The 23341-nt window shown below is 44.9% G+C and overlaps 1 protein-coding gene across 7 annotated transcripts in view; it reads right to left on the reverse strand.

Moving 5' to 3' along the window:
* The window catches only part of LOC309509828 (LIM zinc-binding domain-containing Nebulette-like), a 25432-nt gene extending 6284 nt beyond the window's left edge, over positions 1 to 19148 (reverse strand). For 2 of the 7 annotated variants that reach the window (XR_014210077.1, XM_082184792.1), the window contains exons 1-6: positions 19079 to 19148; positions 18881 to 18968; positions 18006 to 18100; positions 12687 to 12771; positions 844 to 951; positions 1 to 565 (exon numbers count right to left, since the gene is read on the reverse strand). The exon at positions 1 to 565 is cut by the window's left edge. Coding sequence is in view for 1 of the 7 variants with exons in the window: in XM_082184792.1 (XP_082040918.1) it covers positions 542 to 565; positions 844 to 951; positions 12687 to 12771; positions 18006 to 18100; positions 18881 to 18949 (381 nt within the window). In the remaining 6 variants the exon portion in view is untranslated. The remainder of the gene's footprint in view (positions 566 to 843; positions 952 to 12686; positions 12772 to 18005; positions 18101 to 18880; positions 18969 to 19078) is intronic. The other 5 variants (XR_014210073.1, XR_014210074.1, XR_014210075.1 and 2 more) reach the window with 5 other exon arrangements.
* Positions 19149 to 23341: the final 4193 nt, after the last annotated feature.

Raw genomic sequence — 23341 nt, forward strand, 5'->3', positions numbered from 1 at the left:
GAACGTTCTGGCCAGGATTAACAGAACCTTCATTCACAGTTATCTCTTCTTTAATAACGTGATTCCTTGTTCATGGAACGTGTTTTATGAAATGTTTTAGTTGGACGTCCATTACGTTTTTTAAATGTTGCTACTTGTTTCAGACGTTCAGAGAACATTCAAAAGTAATATTCCATAATGTTTGAAGAATGATACAATGTAATATTTCCTAAACGTTCAAATAACCAAGAAAACGGAACGGAAAAATTAGCAAAAAGTTCTTAGAACATATTTTGTTAGCTGAGAAAACAGCGACACACACTACAGACAGACTCACCGAAGCCCTGTTTGTGACATCATTGCGTCTGTTACTCCATCACGAGAGTTTTCTGAAACAACACACTGATTCACTACAGTAAAACACAGTCATGTGACCTTCATCACACACTCACCTCGGGTTCATGACATCAGTGTAAACACCTGCGTCTCCTCATGACTTCAGGTCAACACTGGCTCTCATAATGAATCATCAGTTATTCTGAGAAAACACTCTTGTTCTCCATCATGTTATTTCTGTCCTCCTGTCCTGGTGTTAGAAAGAGAAAGAGTTTGTGAAGAACATCATCTCACATTCACTTTAAACTTCTAACATGAGATCATCTCACCTCAGAGTCGCTCCGGTTCGTCCGCTGAGGCTCAGTGGGAATTTATGGATCATTTGATTCATAGTCACGTGTGTGTCATTGTTATCAGAGACCAAAGGTGCACCTCACGCACACTTTCTCTCACACACACACACACACACACACACACACACACCCACACACACACACACACACACAAAGTATAATCAGTGTTTCATACGTTACTGATGTGTTCTTGTGTTCTCCTGAGTCTCTGCAGCTCCGGTGTGTCTGAGACGATACTGAAGCCTCGGCCTTTACTCTCCTCAAAGTCCCGCTTATATCTCACCTGTAACACACACACCACAGCATCATGAGGACACGCGTGTTGAGCTGTAACACACACACACACAGCATCATGAGGACACACGTGTTGAGCTGTAACACACACACACACACACACACACATACACAGCATCATGAGGACACGCGTTTTGAGCTGTACTCCACAGCATCATGAGGACACACGTGTTGAGCTGTAACACACACACCACAGCATCATGAGGACATGCGTGTTGAGTTGTAACACACACACCACAGCATCATGAGGACACGCGTGTTGAGCTGTAACACACACACACACGACAGCATCATGAGGACACACGTGTTGAGCTGTAACACACACACACACACACACACACACACACACACACACACACACAGCATCATGAGGACACGCGTGTTGAGCTGTAACACACACACCACAGCATCATGAGGACACACGTGTTGAGCTGTAACACACACACACACACACACACACACACACACACACACACACACAGCATCATGAGGACACGCGTTTTGAGCTGTAACACACACACACACACACACACACACACACACACACAGCATCATGAGGACACGCGTGTTGAGCTGTAACACACACACCACAGCATCATGAGACACGCGTGTTGAGCTGTAACACACACTCCACAACATCATGAGGACACACGTATGCCAGAGGAGAACTGGCCCCCGACTGAGCCTGGGTTCTCCCAAGGTTTTTTTTCTCCATTAGGTCACTTGATGGAGTTTTTCGGTTCCTTGCCACTGTTGCCTTTGGCTTGCTCAGTTGGGGATATTTTGGGGATATTAATCTAATTTTATCAATCAATAAATTCCTCTTGAAACAAACTTTGTTGTATTATTTTAATTTAATACTGTGAAGCTGCTTTGATACAATCTGTATTGTGAAAAGCGCTATACAAATAAACTTGACTTGACTTGACACGTGTTGAGCTGTAACACACACACACACACACACACACACACACACACACACCACAGCATCATGAGGACACGCGTGTTGAGCTGTAACACACACACACACACACAGCATCATGAGGACACGCGTTTTGAGCTGTAACACACACTCCACAACATTATGAGGACACGCGTGTTGAGCTTTAACACACACACACAGCATCATGAGGACACGCGTGTTGAGCTGTAACACACACACACACACACACACACCACAGCATCATGAGGACACGCGTGTTGAGCTGTAACACACACACACCACAGCATCATGAGGACACGTGTGTTGAGCTGTAACACACACACCACAGCATCATGAGGACACGCGTGTTGAGCTGTAACACACACACACACAGCATCATGAGGACACACGTGTTGAGCTGTAACACACACTCCACAACATTATGAGGACACGCGTGTTGAGCTTTAACACACACACACACAGCATCATGAGGACACGCGTGTTGAGCTGTAACACACACACACACACACACACACCACAGCATCATGAGGACACGCGTGTTGAGCTGTAACACACACACACACACACACACACACACACACACACACACCACAGCATCATGAGGACACGTGTGTTGAGCTGTAACACACACACCACAGCATCATGAGGACACGCGTGTTGAGCTGTAACACACACACACACACACACACACACACACACACACACACACACACAGCATCATGAGGACACACGTGTTGAGCTGTAACACACACACACACACACACACACACACACACACACACAGCATCATGAGGACACACGTGTTGAGCTGTAAGACACACTCCACAGCATCATGAGGACATGCGTGTTGAGCTGTAACACACACACACACACACACACACACACACACACACCACAGCATCATGAGGACACGCGTGTTGAGCTGTAACACACACACACACACACACACACACACACACACACACACACACACAGCATCATGAGGACACGCATGTTGAGCTGTAACACACACACCACAGCATCATGAGGACATGCGTGTTGAGCTGTAACACACACACACACGACAGCATCATGAGGACATGCGTTTTGAGCTGTAACACACACACACACACACACAGCTTCATGAGCACACGCGTGTTGAGCTGTAACACACACACCACAGCATCATGAGGACATGCGTTTTGAGCTGTAACACACACTCCACAGCATCATGAGGACACACGTGTTGAGCTGTAACACACACACACACACACACACACACACACACACACACACACACACACACACACACACACACACACACACACACACACACAGCATCATGAGGACACGCGTGTTGAGCTGTAACACACACACCACAGCATCATGAGGACACACGTGTTGAGCTGTAACACACACTCCACAGAATCATGAGGACACACGTGTTGAGCTGTAACACACACTCCACAACATCATGAGGACACGCGTGTTGAGCTGTAACACACACACACACACACACACACACACACACACACACACACACACACAGCATCATGAGGACACACGTGTTGAGCTGTAACACACACACACACACACACACACACACACAGCATCATGAGGACACACGTGTTGAGCTGTAACACACACACCACAGCATCATGAGGACACGCATGTTGAGCTGTAACACACACACCACAGCATCATGAGGACACGCGTGTTGAGCTGTAACACACACACACACACGACAGCATCATGAGGACATGCGTTTTGAGCTGTAACACACACACACACACACACACACACACACAGCATCATGAGCACACGCGTGTTGAGCTGTAACACACACCACAGCATCATGAGGACATGCGTTTTGAGCTGTAACACACACTCCACAGCATCATGAGGACACACGTGTTGAGCTGTAACACACACACACACACACACACACACACACACACACACACACACACACACACAGCATCATGAGGACACGCGTGTTGAGCTGTAACACACACACCACAGCATCATGAGGACACACGTGTTGAGCTGTAACACACACTCCACAGAATCATGAGGACACACGTGTTGAGCTGTAACACACACTCCACAACATCATGAGGACACGCGTGTTGAGCTGTAACACACACACACACACACACACACACACACACACACACACACACACACACAGCATCATGAGGACACGCGTGTTGAGCTGTAACACACACACCACAGCATCATGAGGACACACGTGTTGAGCTGTAACACACACTCCACAGCATCATGAGACACGCGTGTTGAGCTGTAACACACACTCCACAACATCATGAGGACACCCGTGTTGAGCTGTAACACACATGCACAGCATCTTGAGGACACACGTGTTGAGCTGTAACACACACACACACACACACACACACACACACACACACAGCATCATGAGGACACGCGTGTTGAGCTGTAACACACACTCCACAGCATCATGAGGACACACGTGTTGAGCTGTAACACACACTCCACAACATCATGAGGACACGCGTGTTGAGCTGTAACACACACACACACCACAGCATCATGAGGACACGCGTGTTGAGCTGTAACACACACACCACAGCATCATGAGGACACACGTGTTGAGCTGTAACACACACACCACAGCATCATGAGGACACGCGTGTTGAGCTGTAACACACACTCCACAGCATCATGAGGACACACGTGTTGAGCTGTAACACACACACCACAGCATCATGAGGACACGCGTGTTGAGCTGTAACACACACTCCACAACATCATGAGGACACGCGTGTTGAGCTGTAACACACACACACACACCACAGCATCATGAGGACACGCGTGTTGAGCTGTAACACACACACCACAACATCATGAGGACACGCGTGTTGAGCTGTAACACACACACACACACACACCACAGCATCATGACGACACACGTGTTGAGCTGTAACACACACTCCACAGCATCATGAGACACGCGTGTTGAGCTGTAACACACACTCCACAACATCATGAGGACACCCGTGTTGAGCTGTAACACACATGCACAGCATCTTGAGGACACACGTGTTGAGCTGTAACACACACACACACACACACACAGCATCATGAGGACACACGTGTTGAGCTGTAACACACACACCACAGCATCATGAGGACACGCGTGTTGAGCTGTAACACACACTCCACAGCATCATGAGGACACACGTGTTGAGCTGTAACACACACACACACACCACAGCATCATGAGGACACGCATGTTGAGCTGTAACACACACACCACAGCATCATGAGGACACACGTGTTGAGCTGTAACACACACACCACAGCATCATGAGGACACGCGTTTTGAGCTGTAACACACACTCCACAGCATCATGAGGACACACGTGTTGAGCTGTAACACACACACCACAGCATCATGAGGACACGCGTGTTGAGCTGTAACACACACACACACACACACACACACACACACAGCATCATGAGGACACACGTGTTGAACTGTAACACACACACCACAGCATCATGAGGACACGCGTGTTGAGCTGTAACACACTCCACAGCATCATGAGGACACGCGTGTTGAGCTGTAACACACACTCCACAGCATCATGAGGACACACGTGTTGAGCTGTAACACACACACACACACACACACACACACACACAGCATCATGAGGACACGCGTGTTGAGCTGTAGCACACACACACACACACACACACACACAACATCACGAGGACACGCGTGTTGAGCTGTAACACACACAAACACACACAGCATCATGAGGACACACGTGTTGAGCTGTAACACACACACACACACACACACACACACACACACACACACACACAGCATCATGAGGACACACGTGTTGAGCTGTAACACACACTCCACAGCATCATGAGGACACACGTGTTGAGCTGTAACACACACACACACACACACACACCATGAGGACACACGTGTTGAGCTTTAACACACACACACACACACACACACACACACACAGCATCATGAGGACACGCGTGTTGAGCTGTAACACACACACCACAGCATCATGAGGACACGCGTGTTGAGCTGTAACACACACACACACACACACACACACACACACACACACACACACACACAGCATCATGAGGACACACGTGTTGAACTGTAACACACACACCACAGCATCATGAGGACACGCGTGTTGAGCTGTAACACACACTCCACAGCATCATGAGGACACACGTGTTGAGCTGTAACACACACACACACACACACACACACACACACACAGCATCATGAGGACATGCGTGTTGAGCTGTAGCACACACACACACACACACACACACACACACACACACACAACATCACGAGGACACGCGTGTTGAGCTGTAACACACAAACACACACAGCATCATGAGGACACACGTGTTGAGCTGTAACACACACACACACACACACACACACACACACACACAGCATCATGAGGACACACGTGTTGAGCTTTAACACATACACACACACACACACACACACACACACACACACACACACACACCATGAGGACACACGTGTTGAGCTTTAACACACACACACACACACACACACACACACACAGCATCATGAGGACACGCGTGTTGAGCTGTAACACACACACACAGCATCATGAGGACACACGTGTTGAGCTGTAACACACTCCACAGCATCATGAGGACACGCGTGTTGAGCTGTAACACACACTCCACAGCATCATGAGGACAAACGTGTTGAGCTGTAACACACACTCCACAGCATCATGAGAACACGCGTGTTGAGCTGTAACACACACTCCACAGCATCATGAGGACACGCGTGTTGAGCTGTAACACACACACACTGTAACACACACACACACACACACACACACACACACACACACAGCATCATGAGGACACGCGTGTTGAGCTGTAACACACACACACACAGCATCATGAGGACACGCGTGTTGAGCTGTAACACACACACACACACACACACACACACACACAACATCATGAGGACACGCGTGTTGAGCTGTAACACACACACACACACACACACACACACACACACACACACACACAGCATCATGAGGACACACGTGTTGAGCTGTAATACACACTCCACAGCATCATGAGGACACACGTGTTGAGCTGTAACACACACACACACACACACACACACCATGAGGACACACGTGTTGAGCTTTAACACACACACACACACACACACACACACACACACAACATCATGAGGACACGCGTGTTGAGCTGTAACACACACACACACACACACACACACACACACACACACACAGCATCATGAGGACACACGTGTTGAGCTGTAACACACACACTCCACAGCATCATGAGGACACGCGTGTTGAGCTGTAACACACACACACACACACACACACACACACACACACACACACAGCATCACGAGGACACGCGTGTTGAGCTGTAACACACACACCACAGCATCATGAGGACACGCGTGTTGAGCTGTAACACACAGTCCACAGCATCATGAGGACACGCGTGTTGAGCTGTAACACACACACACACACACACACACACACACACACACACACACACACACAGCATCATGAGGACACGCGTGTTGAGCTGTAGCACACACACACACACACACAACATCACGAGGACACGCGTGTTGAGCTGTAACACACACAAACACACACAGCATCATGAGGACACACGTGTTGAGCTGTAACACACACACACACACACACACACACAGCATCATGAGGACACACGTGTTGAGCTGTAACACACACACACACACACACACACACCATGAGGACACACGTGTTGAGCTTTAACACACACACACACACACACACACACACACACACACACACACACACACACAGCATCATGAGGACACGCGTGTTGAGCTGTAACACACACACCACAGCATCATGAGGACACGCGTGTTGAGCTGTAACACACACACCACAGCATCATGAGGACACGCGTGTTGAGCTGTAACACACACACACACACACACACACACACACACACACACGACAGCATCATGAGGACACGCGTGTTGAGCTGTAACACACACACACACAGCATCATGAGGACACGCGTGTTGAGCTGTAACACACACACATACACACACAGCATCATGAGGACACGCGTGTTGAGCTGTAACACACACTCCACAGCATCATGAGGACCCGCGTGTTGAGCTGTAACACACACACACACACACACACACACACACACACACACACACACACACACACACACACACACAGCATCATGAGGACACACGTGTAGAGCTGTAACACACACACACAGTATCATGAGGACACGCGTGTTGAGCTGTAACACACACACACAGCATCATGAGGACACGCGTGTTGAGCTGTAACACACACACACAGCATCATGAGGACACGCGTGTTGAGCTGTAACACACACACACGACAGCATCATGAGGACACGCGTGTTGAGCTGTAACACACACACACAGCATCATGAGGACACGCGTGTTGAGCTGTAACACACACACATACACACACAGCATCATGAGGACACGCGTGTTGAGCTGTAACACACACTCCACAGCATCATGAGGACACGCGTGTTGAGCTGTAACACACACACACACACACACACACACAGCATCATGAGGACACACGTGTAGAGCTGTAACACACACACACAGCATCATGAGGACACGCGTGTTGAGCTGTAACACACACTCCACAGCATCATGAGGACACGCGTGTTGAGCTGTAACACACACACACACACACACACACACACACACACAGCATCATGAGGACACGCGTGTTGAGCTGTAACACACACTCCACAGCATCATGAGGACACGCGTTTCACGAGTTCACATCTACATATGATTTATTATGGTAAGGGTTATGCGTATTTGGCGTGCTGTCCGGAGGGAGGGCTACGAGCTCGGAATTCGGCCCGAACCCAGAGTACTCCCCCCGGTAGGGGTAGATGGAACTAGAATAGGGTAGATGGAACTAGAAGAGAGGAGCTGGGGTGGAGGTGGGATGCTGCTGAACTGTCGAGGAACAGAGGTAAGTTCAGCTGTTATTTATACTGTCCTGGGTTGATTACTGATTGCACTCCACTTGCTCTTGTCAGGTTAATCATCTGCACCTGTTCCTCCCGAACCTTGTTTAATTAAACATCATGTTGAGCTGTAACACACACACACACACACACACACACACACACACACACACACACACACACAGCATCATGAGGACACACGTGTTGAGCTGTAACACACACACACACACACACACACACAGCATCATGAGGACACACGTGTTGAGCTGTAACACACACACACACACACACACACACTGTGCATCATGAGGACACGCGTGTTGAGCTGTAACACACACACACACACACACACACACAGCATCATGAGGACACGCGTGTTGAGCTGTAACACACACACACACACACACACACACACAGCATCATGAGGACACACGTGTTAAGCTGTAACACACACACACACAGCATCATGAGGACACGCGTGTTGAGCTGTAACACACACACACACACACACACACAGCATCATGAGGACACGCGTGTTGAGCTGTAACACACACTCCACAGCATCATGAGGACACACGTGTTGAGCTGTAACACACACTCCACAGCATCATGAGGACACGCGTGTTGAGCTGTAACACACACACACACACACACACACACACACACACACAGCATCATGAGGACACGCGTGTTGAGCTGTAACACACACACACACACACACACACACACACACAGCATCATGAGGACACGCGTGTTGAGCTGTAACACACACTCCACAGCATCATAAGGAAACACGTGTTGATCAGGTCTTCATCAGCCTGAAGGGGTTTATTCTGAGATCACTCACACACACACACACACACACACACACACACACACACAAACACACACACAAACACACCTAAAGGTGTTTATTCTGAGATAACAACCGGCTTAATGTACATTATCCGGATAATTGCCACATAAGTAAATAATCAGACGAAATATTGATCTGAGTTGAAATATTTGATTGGCTCTTTAACGCTTCCGCGGAGAGATCAGTTTCAGCGGCGAGATCAAACTAGACGGACGTTTAAGAGATACGGTATTCAGTCATAACACTTATTACACAGCATTTCACCACATACAGAAGAGATATTGATTTCAGATTAAACTGTTTTAAAATCGTACCTGTTTGTATATTATAATCCAATATGTACAAAACAATAGTCACAAAACAGCAGGTGCTGTGTTTGTGTGAAACAAGAGAGAGCGAGTCCACAATACTGGATGGCATAATTAAATAACTACACAAAATATTGATTCGGCTGAGTTTTAATATTTTATTAGCTCACCAAAAGCAAAACTTCCACGAAGAAAAAACGTTCCTAGCGAGCGTATAGCGAGCGTATAGCGAGTGTATAGCGCTGCTGACTTCAGTGACCCGGATGAGCCTGTGTTTCTGTTCTCAGAGGTTCTTATCTGGGAATAATATACCGCTGGATGATGGAGCGATTGACCAATCAGAATCAAGTATTCCACAGAGCCGTGTAATAAACAAGCTGATTCTGAGTGAACATACTGAGCATCACACACACGAACACTGGGATCACAGTCTGTCTGCTCAAATCAACGGCCAAATGATTCTGAACCGTTCAAACACACGAATGAACGACTCACTTCTTGCAGGTCTGAGATTCTGTGAGAGGATCAGCATCTGCTGTGTGTGCAGTTACCTTCTGTTAGACCAGCGTGATACACACTCACACACTCACACACACACACACTTACACAGACACTCACACACTGTTTCTGCCTGTACTGTACTCGATCTCACAGACCCGTGACACAGTTTCAGCTCTGATGTAAACAGACTCACTCACACACACACACACACACACACACACACACACAGACACAGAACGATCTGTGGGACGTCAGTGTGAATCTCACGGCTCAGTGAGCGAACGAACACGGCCATGACCTGAGTGGCTTCACACACACACACACACACACACACACAGAGAAACACTGCAAACGTTCTTCATGTGGAATAAGATCAAACGTTTAATGATCCAGCAGTGACTGAGCTTCCAGAGTTCTGCAGTGATTCTGTGTTTCTGCAGGAACATTCATCACTGATCTGAGGCGTTCAGGAAACTGGGTCACGTTTGAAGAATTCCATTATAAAACACAGATTTCTGTTTAACGCTTTCATGCAAGAAATTATATTTCTAGCAGGGTTCTGCACATGTGAATGTGGATGTTAGAAGAGAGTGACACGATGTTTAATGAACTTAATATAATAACTTATGAACATGTTATTTCTGAATGTTCTCTGAAAACATCCAGTGTTTAAAAATGTTTTTTTTGGTTATACAAACGTTAAGGGAACATTACATTGTATCATTCTTCAAACATTATGAGAACGTTACTTTGTATCATTCTTCAAACATTACGAGAACGTTACTTTTTATCATTCTTCAAACATTATGGGAATGATACATGATCTGTAACACGCATGTCATGTGATCTGTAACGTGCGTGTCATGTGAGCTGTAACATGCACGTCATGTGATTGTAACATGCATGTCATATGATCTGTAGCGCTTGTCATGTGATCTGTTACGTGCGTGTCATGTGATCGGTAACATGCGTGTCATGATCGGTAACACGCGTGTCATGTGATCTGTAACGTGCGTGTCATGTGAGCTGTAACATGCACGTCATGTGATTGTAACATGCATGTCATATGATCTGTAACGTATGTCATGTGATCTGTAACGTGTGTCATGTGATCAGTAACATGCGTGTCATGTGATTGTAACATGCATGTCATATGATCTGTAACGTGTGTCATGTGATCTGTAATGTGCCTTTCATGTGATCTGCATCACGTGTGTCATGTGATCTGTAACATGCATGTCATATGAACTGTAACATGTGTGTCATGTGATCTGTAATGTGCCTGTCATGTGATCTGTAACATGTGTCATGTGATCTGTAACGTGTGTCATGTGATCTGTAACGTGTGTCATGTGATCTGTAACATGCATGTCATATGAACTGTAACATGTGTGTCATGTGATCTGTAATGTGCCTGTCATGTGATCTGTAACGTGTGTCATGTGATCTGTAACGTGTGTCATGTGATCTGTAACGCGTGTGTCATGTGATCTGTAACACGTGTGTCATGTGATCTGTAACATGTGTGTCATGTGATCTGTAACGTGTGTCATGTGATCAGTAACATGCGTGTCATGTGATTGTAACATGCATGTCATATGATCTGTAACGTGTGTCATGTGATCTGTAATGTGCCTTTCATGTGATCTGTATCACGTGTGTCATGTGATCTGTAACATGCATGTCATATGAACTGTAACATGTGTGTCATGTGATCTGTAATGTGCCTGTCATGTGATCTGTAACATGTGTCATGTGATCTGTAATGTGTGTCATGTGATCTGTAACGTGTGTCATGTGATCTGTAACATGCATGTCATATTAACTGTAACATGTGTGTCATGTGATCTGTAATGTGCCTGTCATGTGATCTGTAACGTGTGTCATGTGATCTGTAACGTGTGTCATGTGATCTGTAACGCGTGTGTCATGTGATCTGTAACACGTGTGTCATGTGATCTGTAACATGTGTGTCATGTGATCTGTAACGTGTGTCATGTGATCTGTAACGAGCGTGTCATGTGACTCACCTGACTCTGTAACTCGCTCTGCTGTTTGAGACGCAGGTTCTCAGGTGTGTCTGTGACGATGGTGAATGACGTCTTGGGATAGTGACTGAAAACAGAAGATGAAGACAGGATTACTCCATCGGATGAAGCACACGCGTCACATGGTCAACCGGCTCTGTTACACACAGAGAACATGATTTACACTGTCAGACGCATAAAAGCTTTTGTTCTCTTGAACTGAATTGATCTGAATAATATTTCTACTGTCTGTTTTACTCAATTCGTCTCATCGTAGTTTGTAACACTGTTTATCACTGTGAAGCTGCTTTGAAACAATCTGTATTGTATAAAGTGCTGTAGAAATAAAGATATCAATAAAAACCTCTGATTGGATCATGTGAAGAACAGTGAAAGTTATGTTTGGGTGGATTATTCCTTTAACACTAGACAAGAGCTAAAAATATGATGGTGAATGTGGAATAATCACTGTGTGACGCAGCGATAACCTTTCTGCTCTAATCACAGTTATAATAATCATCTCGTCAAACTCTGAAAGTAAAACAATAGCTTTTCATCATGACTTCACTGCTATTGTGTGATAAAAATAAAGCATGAATGCCCATTGAATCAGCAGGACGTTTCCCCGGCGACACCTGACTCCGCCCCCAAACACACACAACCAATCAGCTCCTGATCCTAGAACATCGCATATCCACAGGAAATGAGAACAGCAGGACAGGAAGTTCCTGTATCCTGAGAGAGAAACACGACTCACCCTGCGTCTCAATGTTCACACTATCCGTCCTAAACAGTGTGTGAGATTAGAATAAGTTTGTCCTAAAGCATAGTGTGTTGAAGAGAGTGTGCCAGAAGTCCCCGGATGATCTACTATTCCCGGTGGATTTTCGAAGGTGTGGATCCGTGCTCACTATAACAGCTGATATTACCCACAATCCACTGCGCCTTGGAGAAGGAACTACAAACACGAGCAAAAAGTGTTAAAAACTACAAACATGGCGGATATGCTCGACCGACGGTGAGAGGTTTAGATAAAGGTTTGAGTGACTAATCAAAGTTCATCCTGATTGAAAAATATGTATTTAATGTTATCCGTGTTATATTCCATCTGCAATAACAATGTGGACTTTTATAAAGATCCGTTTGACCATTAACATCATCATTAATAATGCATTAATCTGAGGAGAGTCTCCGCATGAGAGATCAACATCTCTCACCGACACTGAGGAAATAAAGTGTGGAGGATTATATCTTTGATAAGATGATTGACAGGTCAGTTTACGTGACGGAGAGCAACCGTTAAAGACGTAACTGTATGATGTGAGAGTGTTTCCCAAAGCTCGTCTACTCTTCTGACACACACTCACAAGTGTGCACTTTTACTTCACAAATAGAGTACATACTTCTAGGGCACAGTATAAGATGTATAGTATAGTATAAGAAGGCGAATTGAAACGCAGCAAGAGTCTGGCAGAGAAACCGCAGGTGAAATGAACTTTGATTCAGATGATTAATCAGTGAATCAGTGAATCAGTGATTCTGTCGCTGCATCAGATCTACAGTCTGAAAGTGTGTGTGTGTGTGTGTGTGTGTGTGTCTGTGTTTCAGACCATCATGCTGGTTCACTGACGCAACAGAAGCACTAATGAGAGTTTGTTTGTTTGAGTGTGTGTCCTAAACACCGCCCTATAATTACAGCGAGCGAGAGACATGCTAACGAGTTCAGAGAGACACGCTAACATCTATCTGATGCTTCTAACAGAGTCTCTTCTGCTCATCAAGCTGCATTTATATGATCAAAAATACAGTAAAAACAGTGAAATATTATTGTAATGTATATCATCTGTTCTCTATGTGAATATATAGTAAAGTGTCATTTATTCCTGTGATCAAAGCTGAATTTTCAGCATCATTACTCCAGTCTTCAGTGTCACATGATCCTTCACAAATCACTCTAATATGATGATTTGATGCTCAAGAAACATTTATGATTATTATCAATGTTAATAATATTTCACTGTTTTTACTGTATTTTCGATCAAATAAATGCAGCTTGATGAGCAGAAGAGACTTGATGACTCTAAACTGAGGAATGAAGAAACGCTCACATCACAGAACGGCAGAAAGTTCATTTGAAGATTCACAGCATGAAGCAGTGACTGAGCAGAACTGAAGTGTGTGTGTGTGTGTGTGTGTGTGTGTGTGTGTGTGTGTGTGTGTGTGTGTGTGTGTGTGTGTGTGTGTGTGTGTGTGTGTGTGTGCTGAACAGGTCTTCTGTAGAGTTACTCTGGTCTCCACTAGCAACTGCTCAGTCTGTGTGAATCGTGACACTCGATCCAGAAGAACAAAAGCTGCTCTGTGGGACTGAAGATCTGTGTCTGAGCCAAAGAACACGACAGGACCAGTGACCACACACACACACACACACACACACACACACACACACACACACACACACACACACACACACACACACGTTCAGTCATGTGTCAGTATAATAACAGTGATGAACATGAGTGTGTGTTTCTGTCCTGATTTGCATCGTAATGAAACGTTTCTCAGATCAAACTCGTTAATCATTTCTGCTCATTTGTTTTCATCGTCACAGTAACGAGCGCTTCCTCTTTGATGTGACATCACGTGTGAACATGCTTGAGTGAAGCCGACCAGGAGAAGAGGTTTCCCTAGCAACGGCCCACACACACACACACACTCTAACCCTACACACACACAAGCCTGAATAAGTGAAACTCTTATGAAAAGCTGCTGCTATAAAGAATAATTTCATAAAGAAAGATCAGATCATCTGTCGTGAATCAGCAAGAGTTCAATAATAATAATCACAGACGTCAGAGTCTAAATATACGATCAGAGAAACTCAACATCCTCGAACACTCAGACACGATCTGCTGCTGAGTCACATGATGAAGTGTGTGTGTGTGTGTGTGTGTGTGTGTGTGTGTGTGTGTGTGTGTGTGTGTGTGTGTGTGTGTGTGTGTGTGTGTGTGTGTGTCTCAAGCCTGCAGCGCTTGGATTGACCCGCACACTCGACCTGAGTAGGTGCATGAACATACACAAACAAACACACACACACACACACACACACACACACACACACACACACACACACACACACACACTCACTCACACACTCACACACTCACACACACACACATACACAAACAAACAAACACACACACACACACACACACACACACACACACACACACACTCACTCACACACTCACACACTCACACACACACACACACACACACACACACACACACACACACACACACACACACACACTCTCACACACTCTCACACACACACACATGCACGCATGCTTCTCTGTCTTATAGTGATCAGACTGACTCTGAACTCAAGCTGGAGAATCTGCTGAAACACACTCTCTCTCTAATGTCTCTCTATCGTCTCGGCCTGATTCTCATGAGTGTTTGATCCACACACACACACACACACACACACACACACACACAGTGATGCGTTAAACTGTCTTCTATTATATAATTCAACACGCATGTGATGTGAGCTGCATTATATAAAGATCAAAGAGAAACGCTGCTGCATTAATGACCATCATTCTAGCAGCTGTGGGCCGTCGCCAGGGTGTTGCCAGGGTGTCGCTAGGGTGTTGCTAGGGTGTTGCGGGAGGTTGCTAGGGTATATTGCTATACATTTGCTAGATAAACAGAAACTTGATCTGTCACTTCTGCTGCTCTCACTGTTCTGCATAATCACTCCATCATTCGTTGAAACTGAACAACAGAGAGCAGTAACTCAGCTTCATCTCTTCATCCCTTCATCCCTTCATCCCTTCATCTCTTCATCCCTCCATCTCTTCATCTCTTCATCCCTCCATCTCTTCATCTCTTCATCCCTTCATCTCTTCATCCCTTCATCTCTTCATCCCTCCATCTCTTCATCTCTTCATCCCTCCATCTCTTCATCTCTTCATCCCTTCATCTCTTCATCCCTTCACCCCTTCATCTCTTCATCCCTCCATCCCTTCACCCCTTCACCTCTTCATCCCTCCATCCCTTCATCCCTTCATCCCTCCATCCCTTCATCTCTTCATCCCTTCATCTCTTCATCCCTTCATCCCTTCATCTCTTCATCCCTTCACCCCTTCATCCCTTCATCTCTTCATCCCTCCATCCCTTCATCTCTTCATCCTTTCACCCCTTCATCCCTTCATCTCTTCATCCCTCCATCCCTTCATCTCTTCATCCCTTCACCCCTTCATCTCTCCATCCCTTCATCTCTTCATCCCTTCACCCCTTCACCTCTTCATCTCTTCATCCCTTCATCCCTTCATCCCTCCATCCCTTCATCCCTCCATCCCTTCATCCCTTCATCTCTTCATCCCTTCATCCCTCCATCCCTTCATCCCTTCACCCCTTCATCTCTTCATCCCTTCACCCCTTCATCTCTTCATCCCTTCATCTCTTCATCCCTTCATCCCTTCATCCCTTCATCCCTCCATCCCTTCATCCCTTCATCTCTTCATCCCTTCACCCCTTCATCTCTTCATCCCTTCATCTCTTCATCCCTCCATCCCTTCATCTCTTCATCCCTTCACCCCTTCATCTCTCCATCCCTTCATCTCTTCATCCCTTCACCCCTTCACCTCTTCATCTCTTCATCCCTTCATCCCTCCATCCCTCCATCCCTTCATCCCTCCATCCCTTCATCCCTTCATCCCTTCATCTCTTCATCCCTTCACCCCTTCACCCCTTCACCTCTTCATCCCTCCATCCCTTCATCCCTTCATCCCTTCACCCCTTCACCTCTTCATCCCTTCATCCCTTCATCCCTTCATCCCTTCACCCCTTCACCTCTTCATCCCTCCATCCCTTCATCTCTTCATCCCTTCACCCCTTCATCTCTTCATCCCTTCACCCCTTCATCTCTTCCTCTGTGTGAATCTGACAGAGACTCAGAGAACAATATCAGCCTCTTCACTCCTGAGAGTCACTGAGTCGAACTGCTTCAGAAATAAAAAGATCAAACAACAACGTGCGAAAGGTCACGACAAACTGACATTTACACACAATCAACAGCACATAAAGAAAAGGCCACAGGACAATGTGCTGGAGGTCGAGGTGTGTGTGTGTGTGTGTGTGTGTGTGTGTGTGTGTGTGTGTGTGTGTGTGTGTGTGTGTGTGTGAGTGTGTGTGAGTTACTGTCAGTGGATACTCAGAACAGCATCAGCACTGATGAACTGTTTCCCACATCAGAATCTTCATCACGTGTGTGTGACTGATCTCTCGTGTGTGTGAAACACAGAACACACTCACGCGTTACAGTAGGGTTTCTTGTCGTAGCCTTTGTAGTTCTTCATGTTGAGCGTCATCTTACACACTTCACAGTGGAAACAGCCTTTGTGCCAGTTCTGAACACAACAAACACACACACTGTTTTAATCATGACACAAATGAGGAGTCAAGTCAAGTTTATTTGTATAGCGCTTTTCACAATACAGATTGTATCAAAGCAGCTTCACAGTATTCAATTAAAATAATACAACAAAGTTTGTTTCAAGAGGAATTTATTGATTGATAAAATTAAATTAAATATCCCCAAAATATCCCCAACTGAGCAAGCCAAAGGCAACAGTGGCAAGGAACCGAAAAACTCCATCAAGTGACCTTGAAGGAGTCACTGTTAAACACTCAACATCAATCACAGATCCATAATATTGATTCATGTAATATTATTTATAGTACAGTGTTTCAGTGATGGTTTGAAACTACGGTACTCTGACAGATGTGATGTTCAAATACTGTGATATTTACAAGCTACTTCAGAATACCACGGTATTACTGCGGTGTGTGTCCAAAACAACTCAGTGTTTGTCATGTTTGTATTTGTTACAGCAGTACAAATGTTTCATTTTCTTATTTTCTTTATTTGAATAAAATACTCCACAGAACAAACTCTTATAATGTCGCTCATCATACATGAATAAAACATGAAGCTCATTATGTAAGACATGAATGAGAATTCACAGCAGCGAAACACAGAGATAAACACAATAAAGTTTGATTTACACATGTCATATATTGCGGGCTTCACACAAAGCTTGAGGTTTGCAGCTCTAGATGAAGTTCTGACAGTAGTTGTGTTTGTGTTGGAGTAAATATGGAGTAAATATGGAGTAAATAAGTGTCACCTTGTCGAGGCAGCTGATCTTCTCCGTCGGGTACACGGTTCTCGCGCAGCGCGCGCACGCGGGATTCATCTTCGGTTCCGATCCAGTTCTGAGGTAAACAGAAGATCCACAGATCAGTGTGTTAAGTGTGTGTGTGTGTGTGTGTGTGTGTGTGTGTGTGTGTGTGTGTTCAGTGTGTGTGTGTGTTCAGCTGCTCACTGATGAAGAGCATCACAAGCACTGGAGCTCGGTCTCTCGATGTGTTCAGTGCGCGCGCGCCCGTGAGTGTGTGTGTGTGTGTGTGGAGAGGGTGGGGGGTTCGGTTCGTTCACTCAATAAATTATAGGCTATACACACTATAAAGACAACAACATAATGCCAGAGTCTAAATCTAGTTAGCATGTTTTGGCATCCAAACGCGTTCAGTCAATCTGAAGTGAAAAACAACAACAACAACAGCCTAAAAACACACTCTGAAGCCCAAAAGCGCATGAATAAAGCACTAGGTTTAAAGTCACCGCAAACTGTTAGATTGAGAGTTTGTGTGTCAGTAATTCTCATTAGTGATGGCAAGCCGACTAAACTTTTAATCATCCACGTGATATGATTTTTAATCAACAGTTCAGTTTTCACTGGTTAATGATCATTCTTTAAATCAGAAATGTTATTTTAACTACATCAAAAATAGCCGACAAGCAGATCCACGATATACAACCTCACACACTTCATCAGGTGACCATCATCACATCTTCATCATCACCATCTTCATCATCATCACCACTATCTTCATCATCACCATCTTCATCACCACCATCATCACCATCTTCATCATCACCACCATCTTCATCTTCACCATCTTCATCATCATCACCACCATCTTCATCATCACCATCACCATCACCATCTTCATCTTCACCATCTTCATCATCACATCTTCATCATCACCATCTTCATCATCATCACCACCATCTTCATCATCACCATCTTCATCATCACCACCATCTTCATCTTCACCATCTTCATCATCACCATCTTCATCATCACCACCATCATCACCATCTTCATCATCACCACCATCACCACCATCTTCATCATCACCATCTTCATCACCACCATCTTCATCATCACCATCTTCATCACCACCATCACCATCTTCATCATCACCACCATCTTCATCTTCACCATCTTCATCATCATCACCACCATCTTCATCATCACCATCACCATCACCATCTTCACCATCTTCATCATCACATCTTCATCATCACCATCATCACCATCTTCATCATCACCACCATCTTCATCTTCACCATCTTCATCATCACCACCATCATCACCATCTTCATCATCACCACCATCTTCACCATCTTCATCATCACCATCTTCATCACCACCATCTTCATCATCACCATCTTCATCATCACCATCACCATCTTCATCACCACCATCTTCATCATCACCATCTTCATCATCATCACATCTTCATCATCATCACCATCTTCATCACCATCTTCATCACCACCATCACCACCATCTTCATCTTCACCATCTTCATCATCACCATCTTCATCTTCATCATCACCATCTTCATCTTCACCATCACCATCTTCATCACCACCATCTTCATCATCACCATCTTCATCATCATCACATCTTCATCATCACCACCATCTTCATCTTCACCATCTTCATCATCACCATCTTCATCACCACCATCATCACCATCTTCATCACCACCATCTTCATCTTCACCATCTTCATCATCACCATCTTCATCACCACCATCATCACCATCTTCATCTTCATCATCACCATCACCATCTTCATCATCACCACCATCTTCATCTTCACCATCTTCATCACCACCATCATCACCATCTTCATCATCACCATCTTCATCATCACCACCATCTTCATCATCACCATCTTCATCACCACCATCTTCATCTTCACCATCACCATCTTCATCATCACCATCTTCATCTTCACCATCTTCATCACCACCATCTTCATCATCATCACATCTTCATCATCATCACCATCTTCATCACCACCATCTTCATTCTCACATCTTCATCATCATCACCATCTTCATCACCACCATCTTCATCACCTTCATCATCATCACATCTTCATCATTCATCATCATCACCATCTTCTTCATCTTCACCATCTTCATCACGTGTGTGTGAGAGAGAGAGAGAGAGAGTGTGTGTGTGTGTGTGTGTGTGTGAGAGAGAGAGAGAGAGAGTGTGTGTGCATGTGTGTGTGTGTGTGTGTGTGTGAGAGAGAGAGAGAGAGTGTGTGTGTGTGTGTGTGTGTGTGTGTGAGAGAGAGAGAGAGAGAGAGCGAGAGAGAGAGAGAGTGTGTGTGTGTGTGTGTGTGTGTGTGTGTGTGTGTGTGTGTGTGTGTGTGTGTGAGAGAGAGAGAGAGAGAGAGAGAGAGAGAGTGTGTGTGTGTGTGTGTGTGTGTGTGTGTGAGAGAGAGAGAGTGTGTGTTTGTGAGAGCGAGAGAGAGAGAGAGAGAGTGTGTGTGTGTGTGTGTGTGTGTGTGTGTGTGTGTGTGTGTGTGTGTGTGGACTGAGGGCCTTGAGCCGGTTTGAGGATCAGGTTAATGATCTCTGAACGCATCATGTTGATCTTCAGCTCGTGTGAAACAGCGCCTCCTGCTGCTCTACTGTAGCACTGCGGATTACAGCTCGTGTGAAACAGCGCCTCCTGCTGCTCTACTGTAGCACTGCGGATTACAGCTCGTGTGAAACAGCGCCTCCTGCTGCTCTACTGTAGCACTGCGGAAATACCAGTTTATGAATATAGTAATACTTCGACCTGATTCCATCAGTGTGCGACGGTTCTGCCACTCAGCGCAAAATAAACATTTTGGGAAGAAAGTTGTTCCTTTGTGAAAGTTTAAATATTCAAATAGCACATCAATATTTAATAACTGATTATTAATAATTAACATTCGAGCATTCAGTCTTTTACTTCTTGAAATGATGCATGTTTTATCGGAAGATCAGAAGTGTTTTCTTATGAAATTATTTTATATTATACATATTTCATTTGCTGTAAAGAGGGAATTTTGCAGTAGCTCAATAAGTTATAAATCTCAAACATTCCTAGTTTCCGGTCTTTATTATCTTTATCGACGCTCTAATGCAGTAAAGGTCGTGTAAAGGTCGTGTAAAGGTTGTGTAAAGGTTGTGTAAAGGTTGTGTAAAGCAGTAGAACGGAAGTAGGCGAGATTCGTACAATGACAGTTTTAACTCTTCAGTTTATTAAAGTTTGCCAGTGTCATAATTCAGATGTTTTTTTGTTATTATTAATGCGAGGTATCATATCAAATATATAAGTAAGTTAGGCTACATAGCAAAATGTAAACATTTAACGAACATATACATGGGTTATAGTTATAGCCTAGTACACACACACACACACACACACACACACACACACACACACACACACACACACACACACACACACACACACACACACACACACACACACACACACACACACACACACACACACACACACACACACACACACACACACACACACACACACACAATAAAACAGAACAGAAAACGTTAATGAAATGAATTTAAAAGTTTAAACAAGTGTATTGTCTTCAGATCTGTAAGATTATTCGATGCGTGTAAATTATTGTTCAGATCAAACAGACTCTGTTACTTTTCTCAGCGCGTTCACAGGATCGGCCAATCACAGTCGGGTTTGATTACCGGACAATACTGTTAAAAATCTGTCCCAATTTTAATTTGTATCTCATGCACCAATCCATAAAATTAATACATTGATTACAAATGTTACACTATAAATGCCTTCAATAACATAAATCATACTATTTTGATTCTGTTTCACGCGCGTCACGTGATGCTACCATGCAGGCGTTTCCCATCATGCAACGCTTTGAATCACAGAAACGACTTAAAAGATCGAAATTTCACCTTCAATGAGATTTATAGAGCATAAATGAAACCATATTGTTATTATAATAATATAGATAAACGCTTTAAATGAATAAAATAAGCAACATGAGGCGTGTCACCGTTGTCGAGACTCGTGTCTCCAGCCTGAGGTATAAAGCACCGGAAGCGCGTCAGAGTGTCTCGGCCGGTCCGAAAGCGGTGGGTTAGTCACAATTGATTGCTTCAGTCAGTTACAGAACTCCTTGTTTCTTCTCTCCCTTCTCCCACCGCTGAACTTGACCAGCCTTTTACTCGCGTCTCTCACGTGGGACAAACATGTTCATTGGGTGTGTGAAAGACTTCGCCAGAGATTGTATTTTTGATAGATTGTGGTTTGATAGGAAAATTATGTTCCTTTTTTATCAGTCTGTACTAGAAAGTGATCCAGATATGACTTGTCCACTTGGTATGGTAATCTTTCTGTAAAATCAACACAAAGGTACTATATATTGTTCAAACTTGGATGAAAATGATTGGACTGAAAGACTGTC

The sequence above is a fragment of the Leuciscus leuciscus genome, assembly GCF_965113295.1.
Source record: "Leuciscus leuciscus genome assembly, chromosome: 11".
NCBI classification, from domain to species: domain Eukaryota; kingdom Metazoa; phylum Chordata; class Actinopteri; order Cypriniformes; family Leuciscidae; genus Leuciscus; species Leuciscus leuciscus.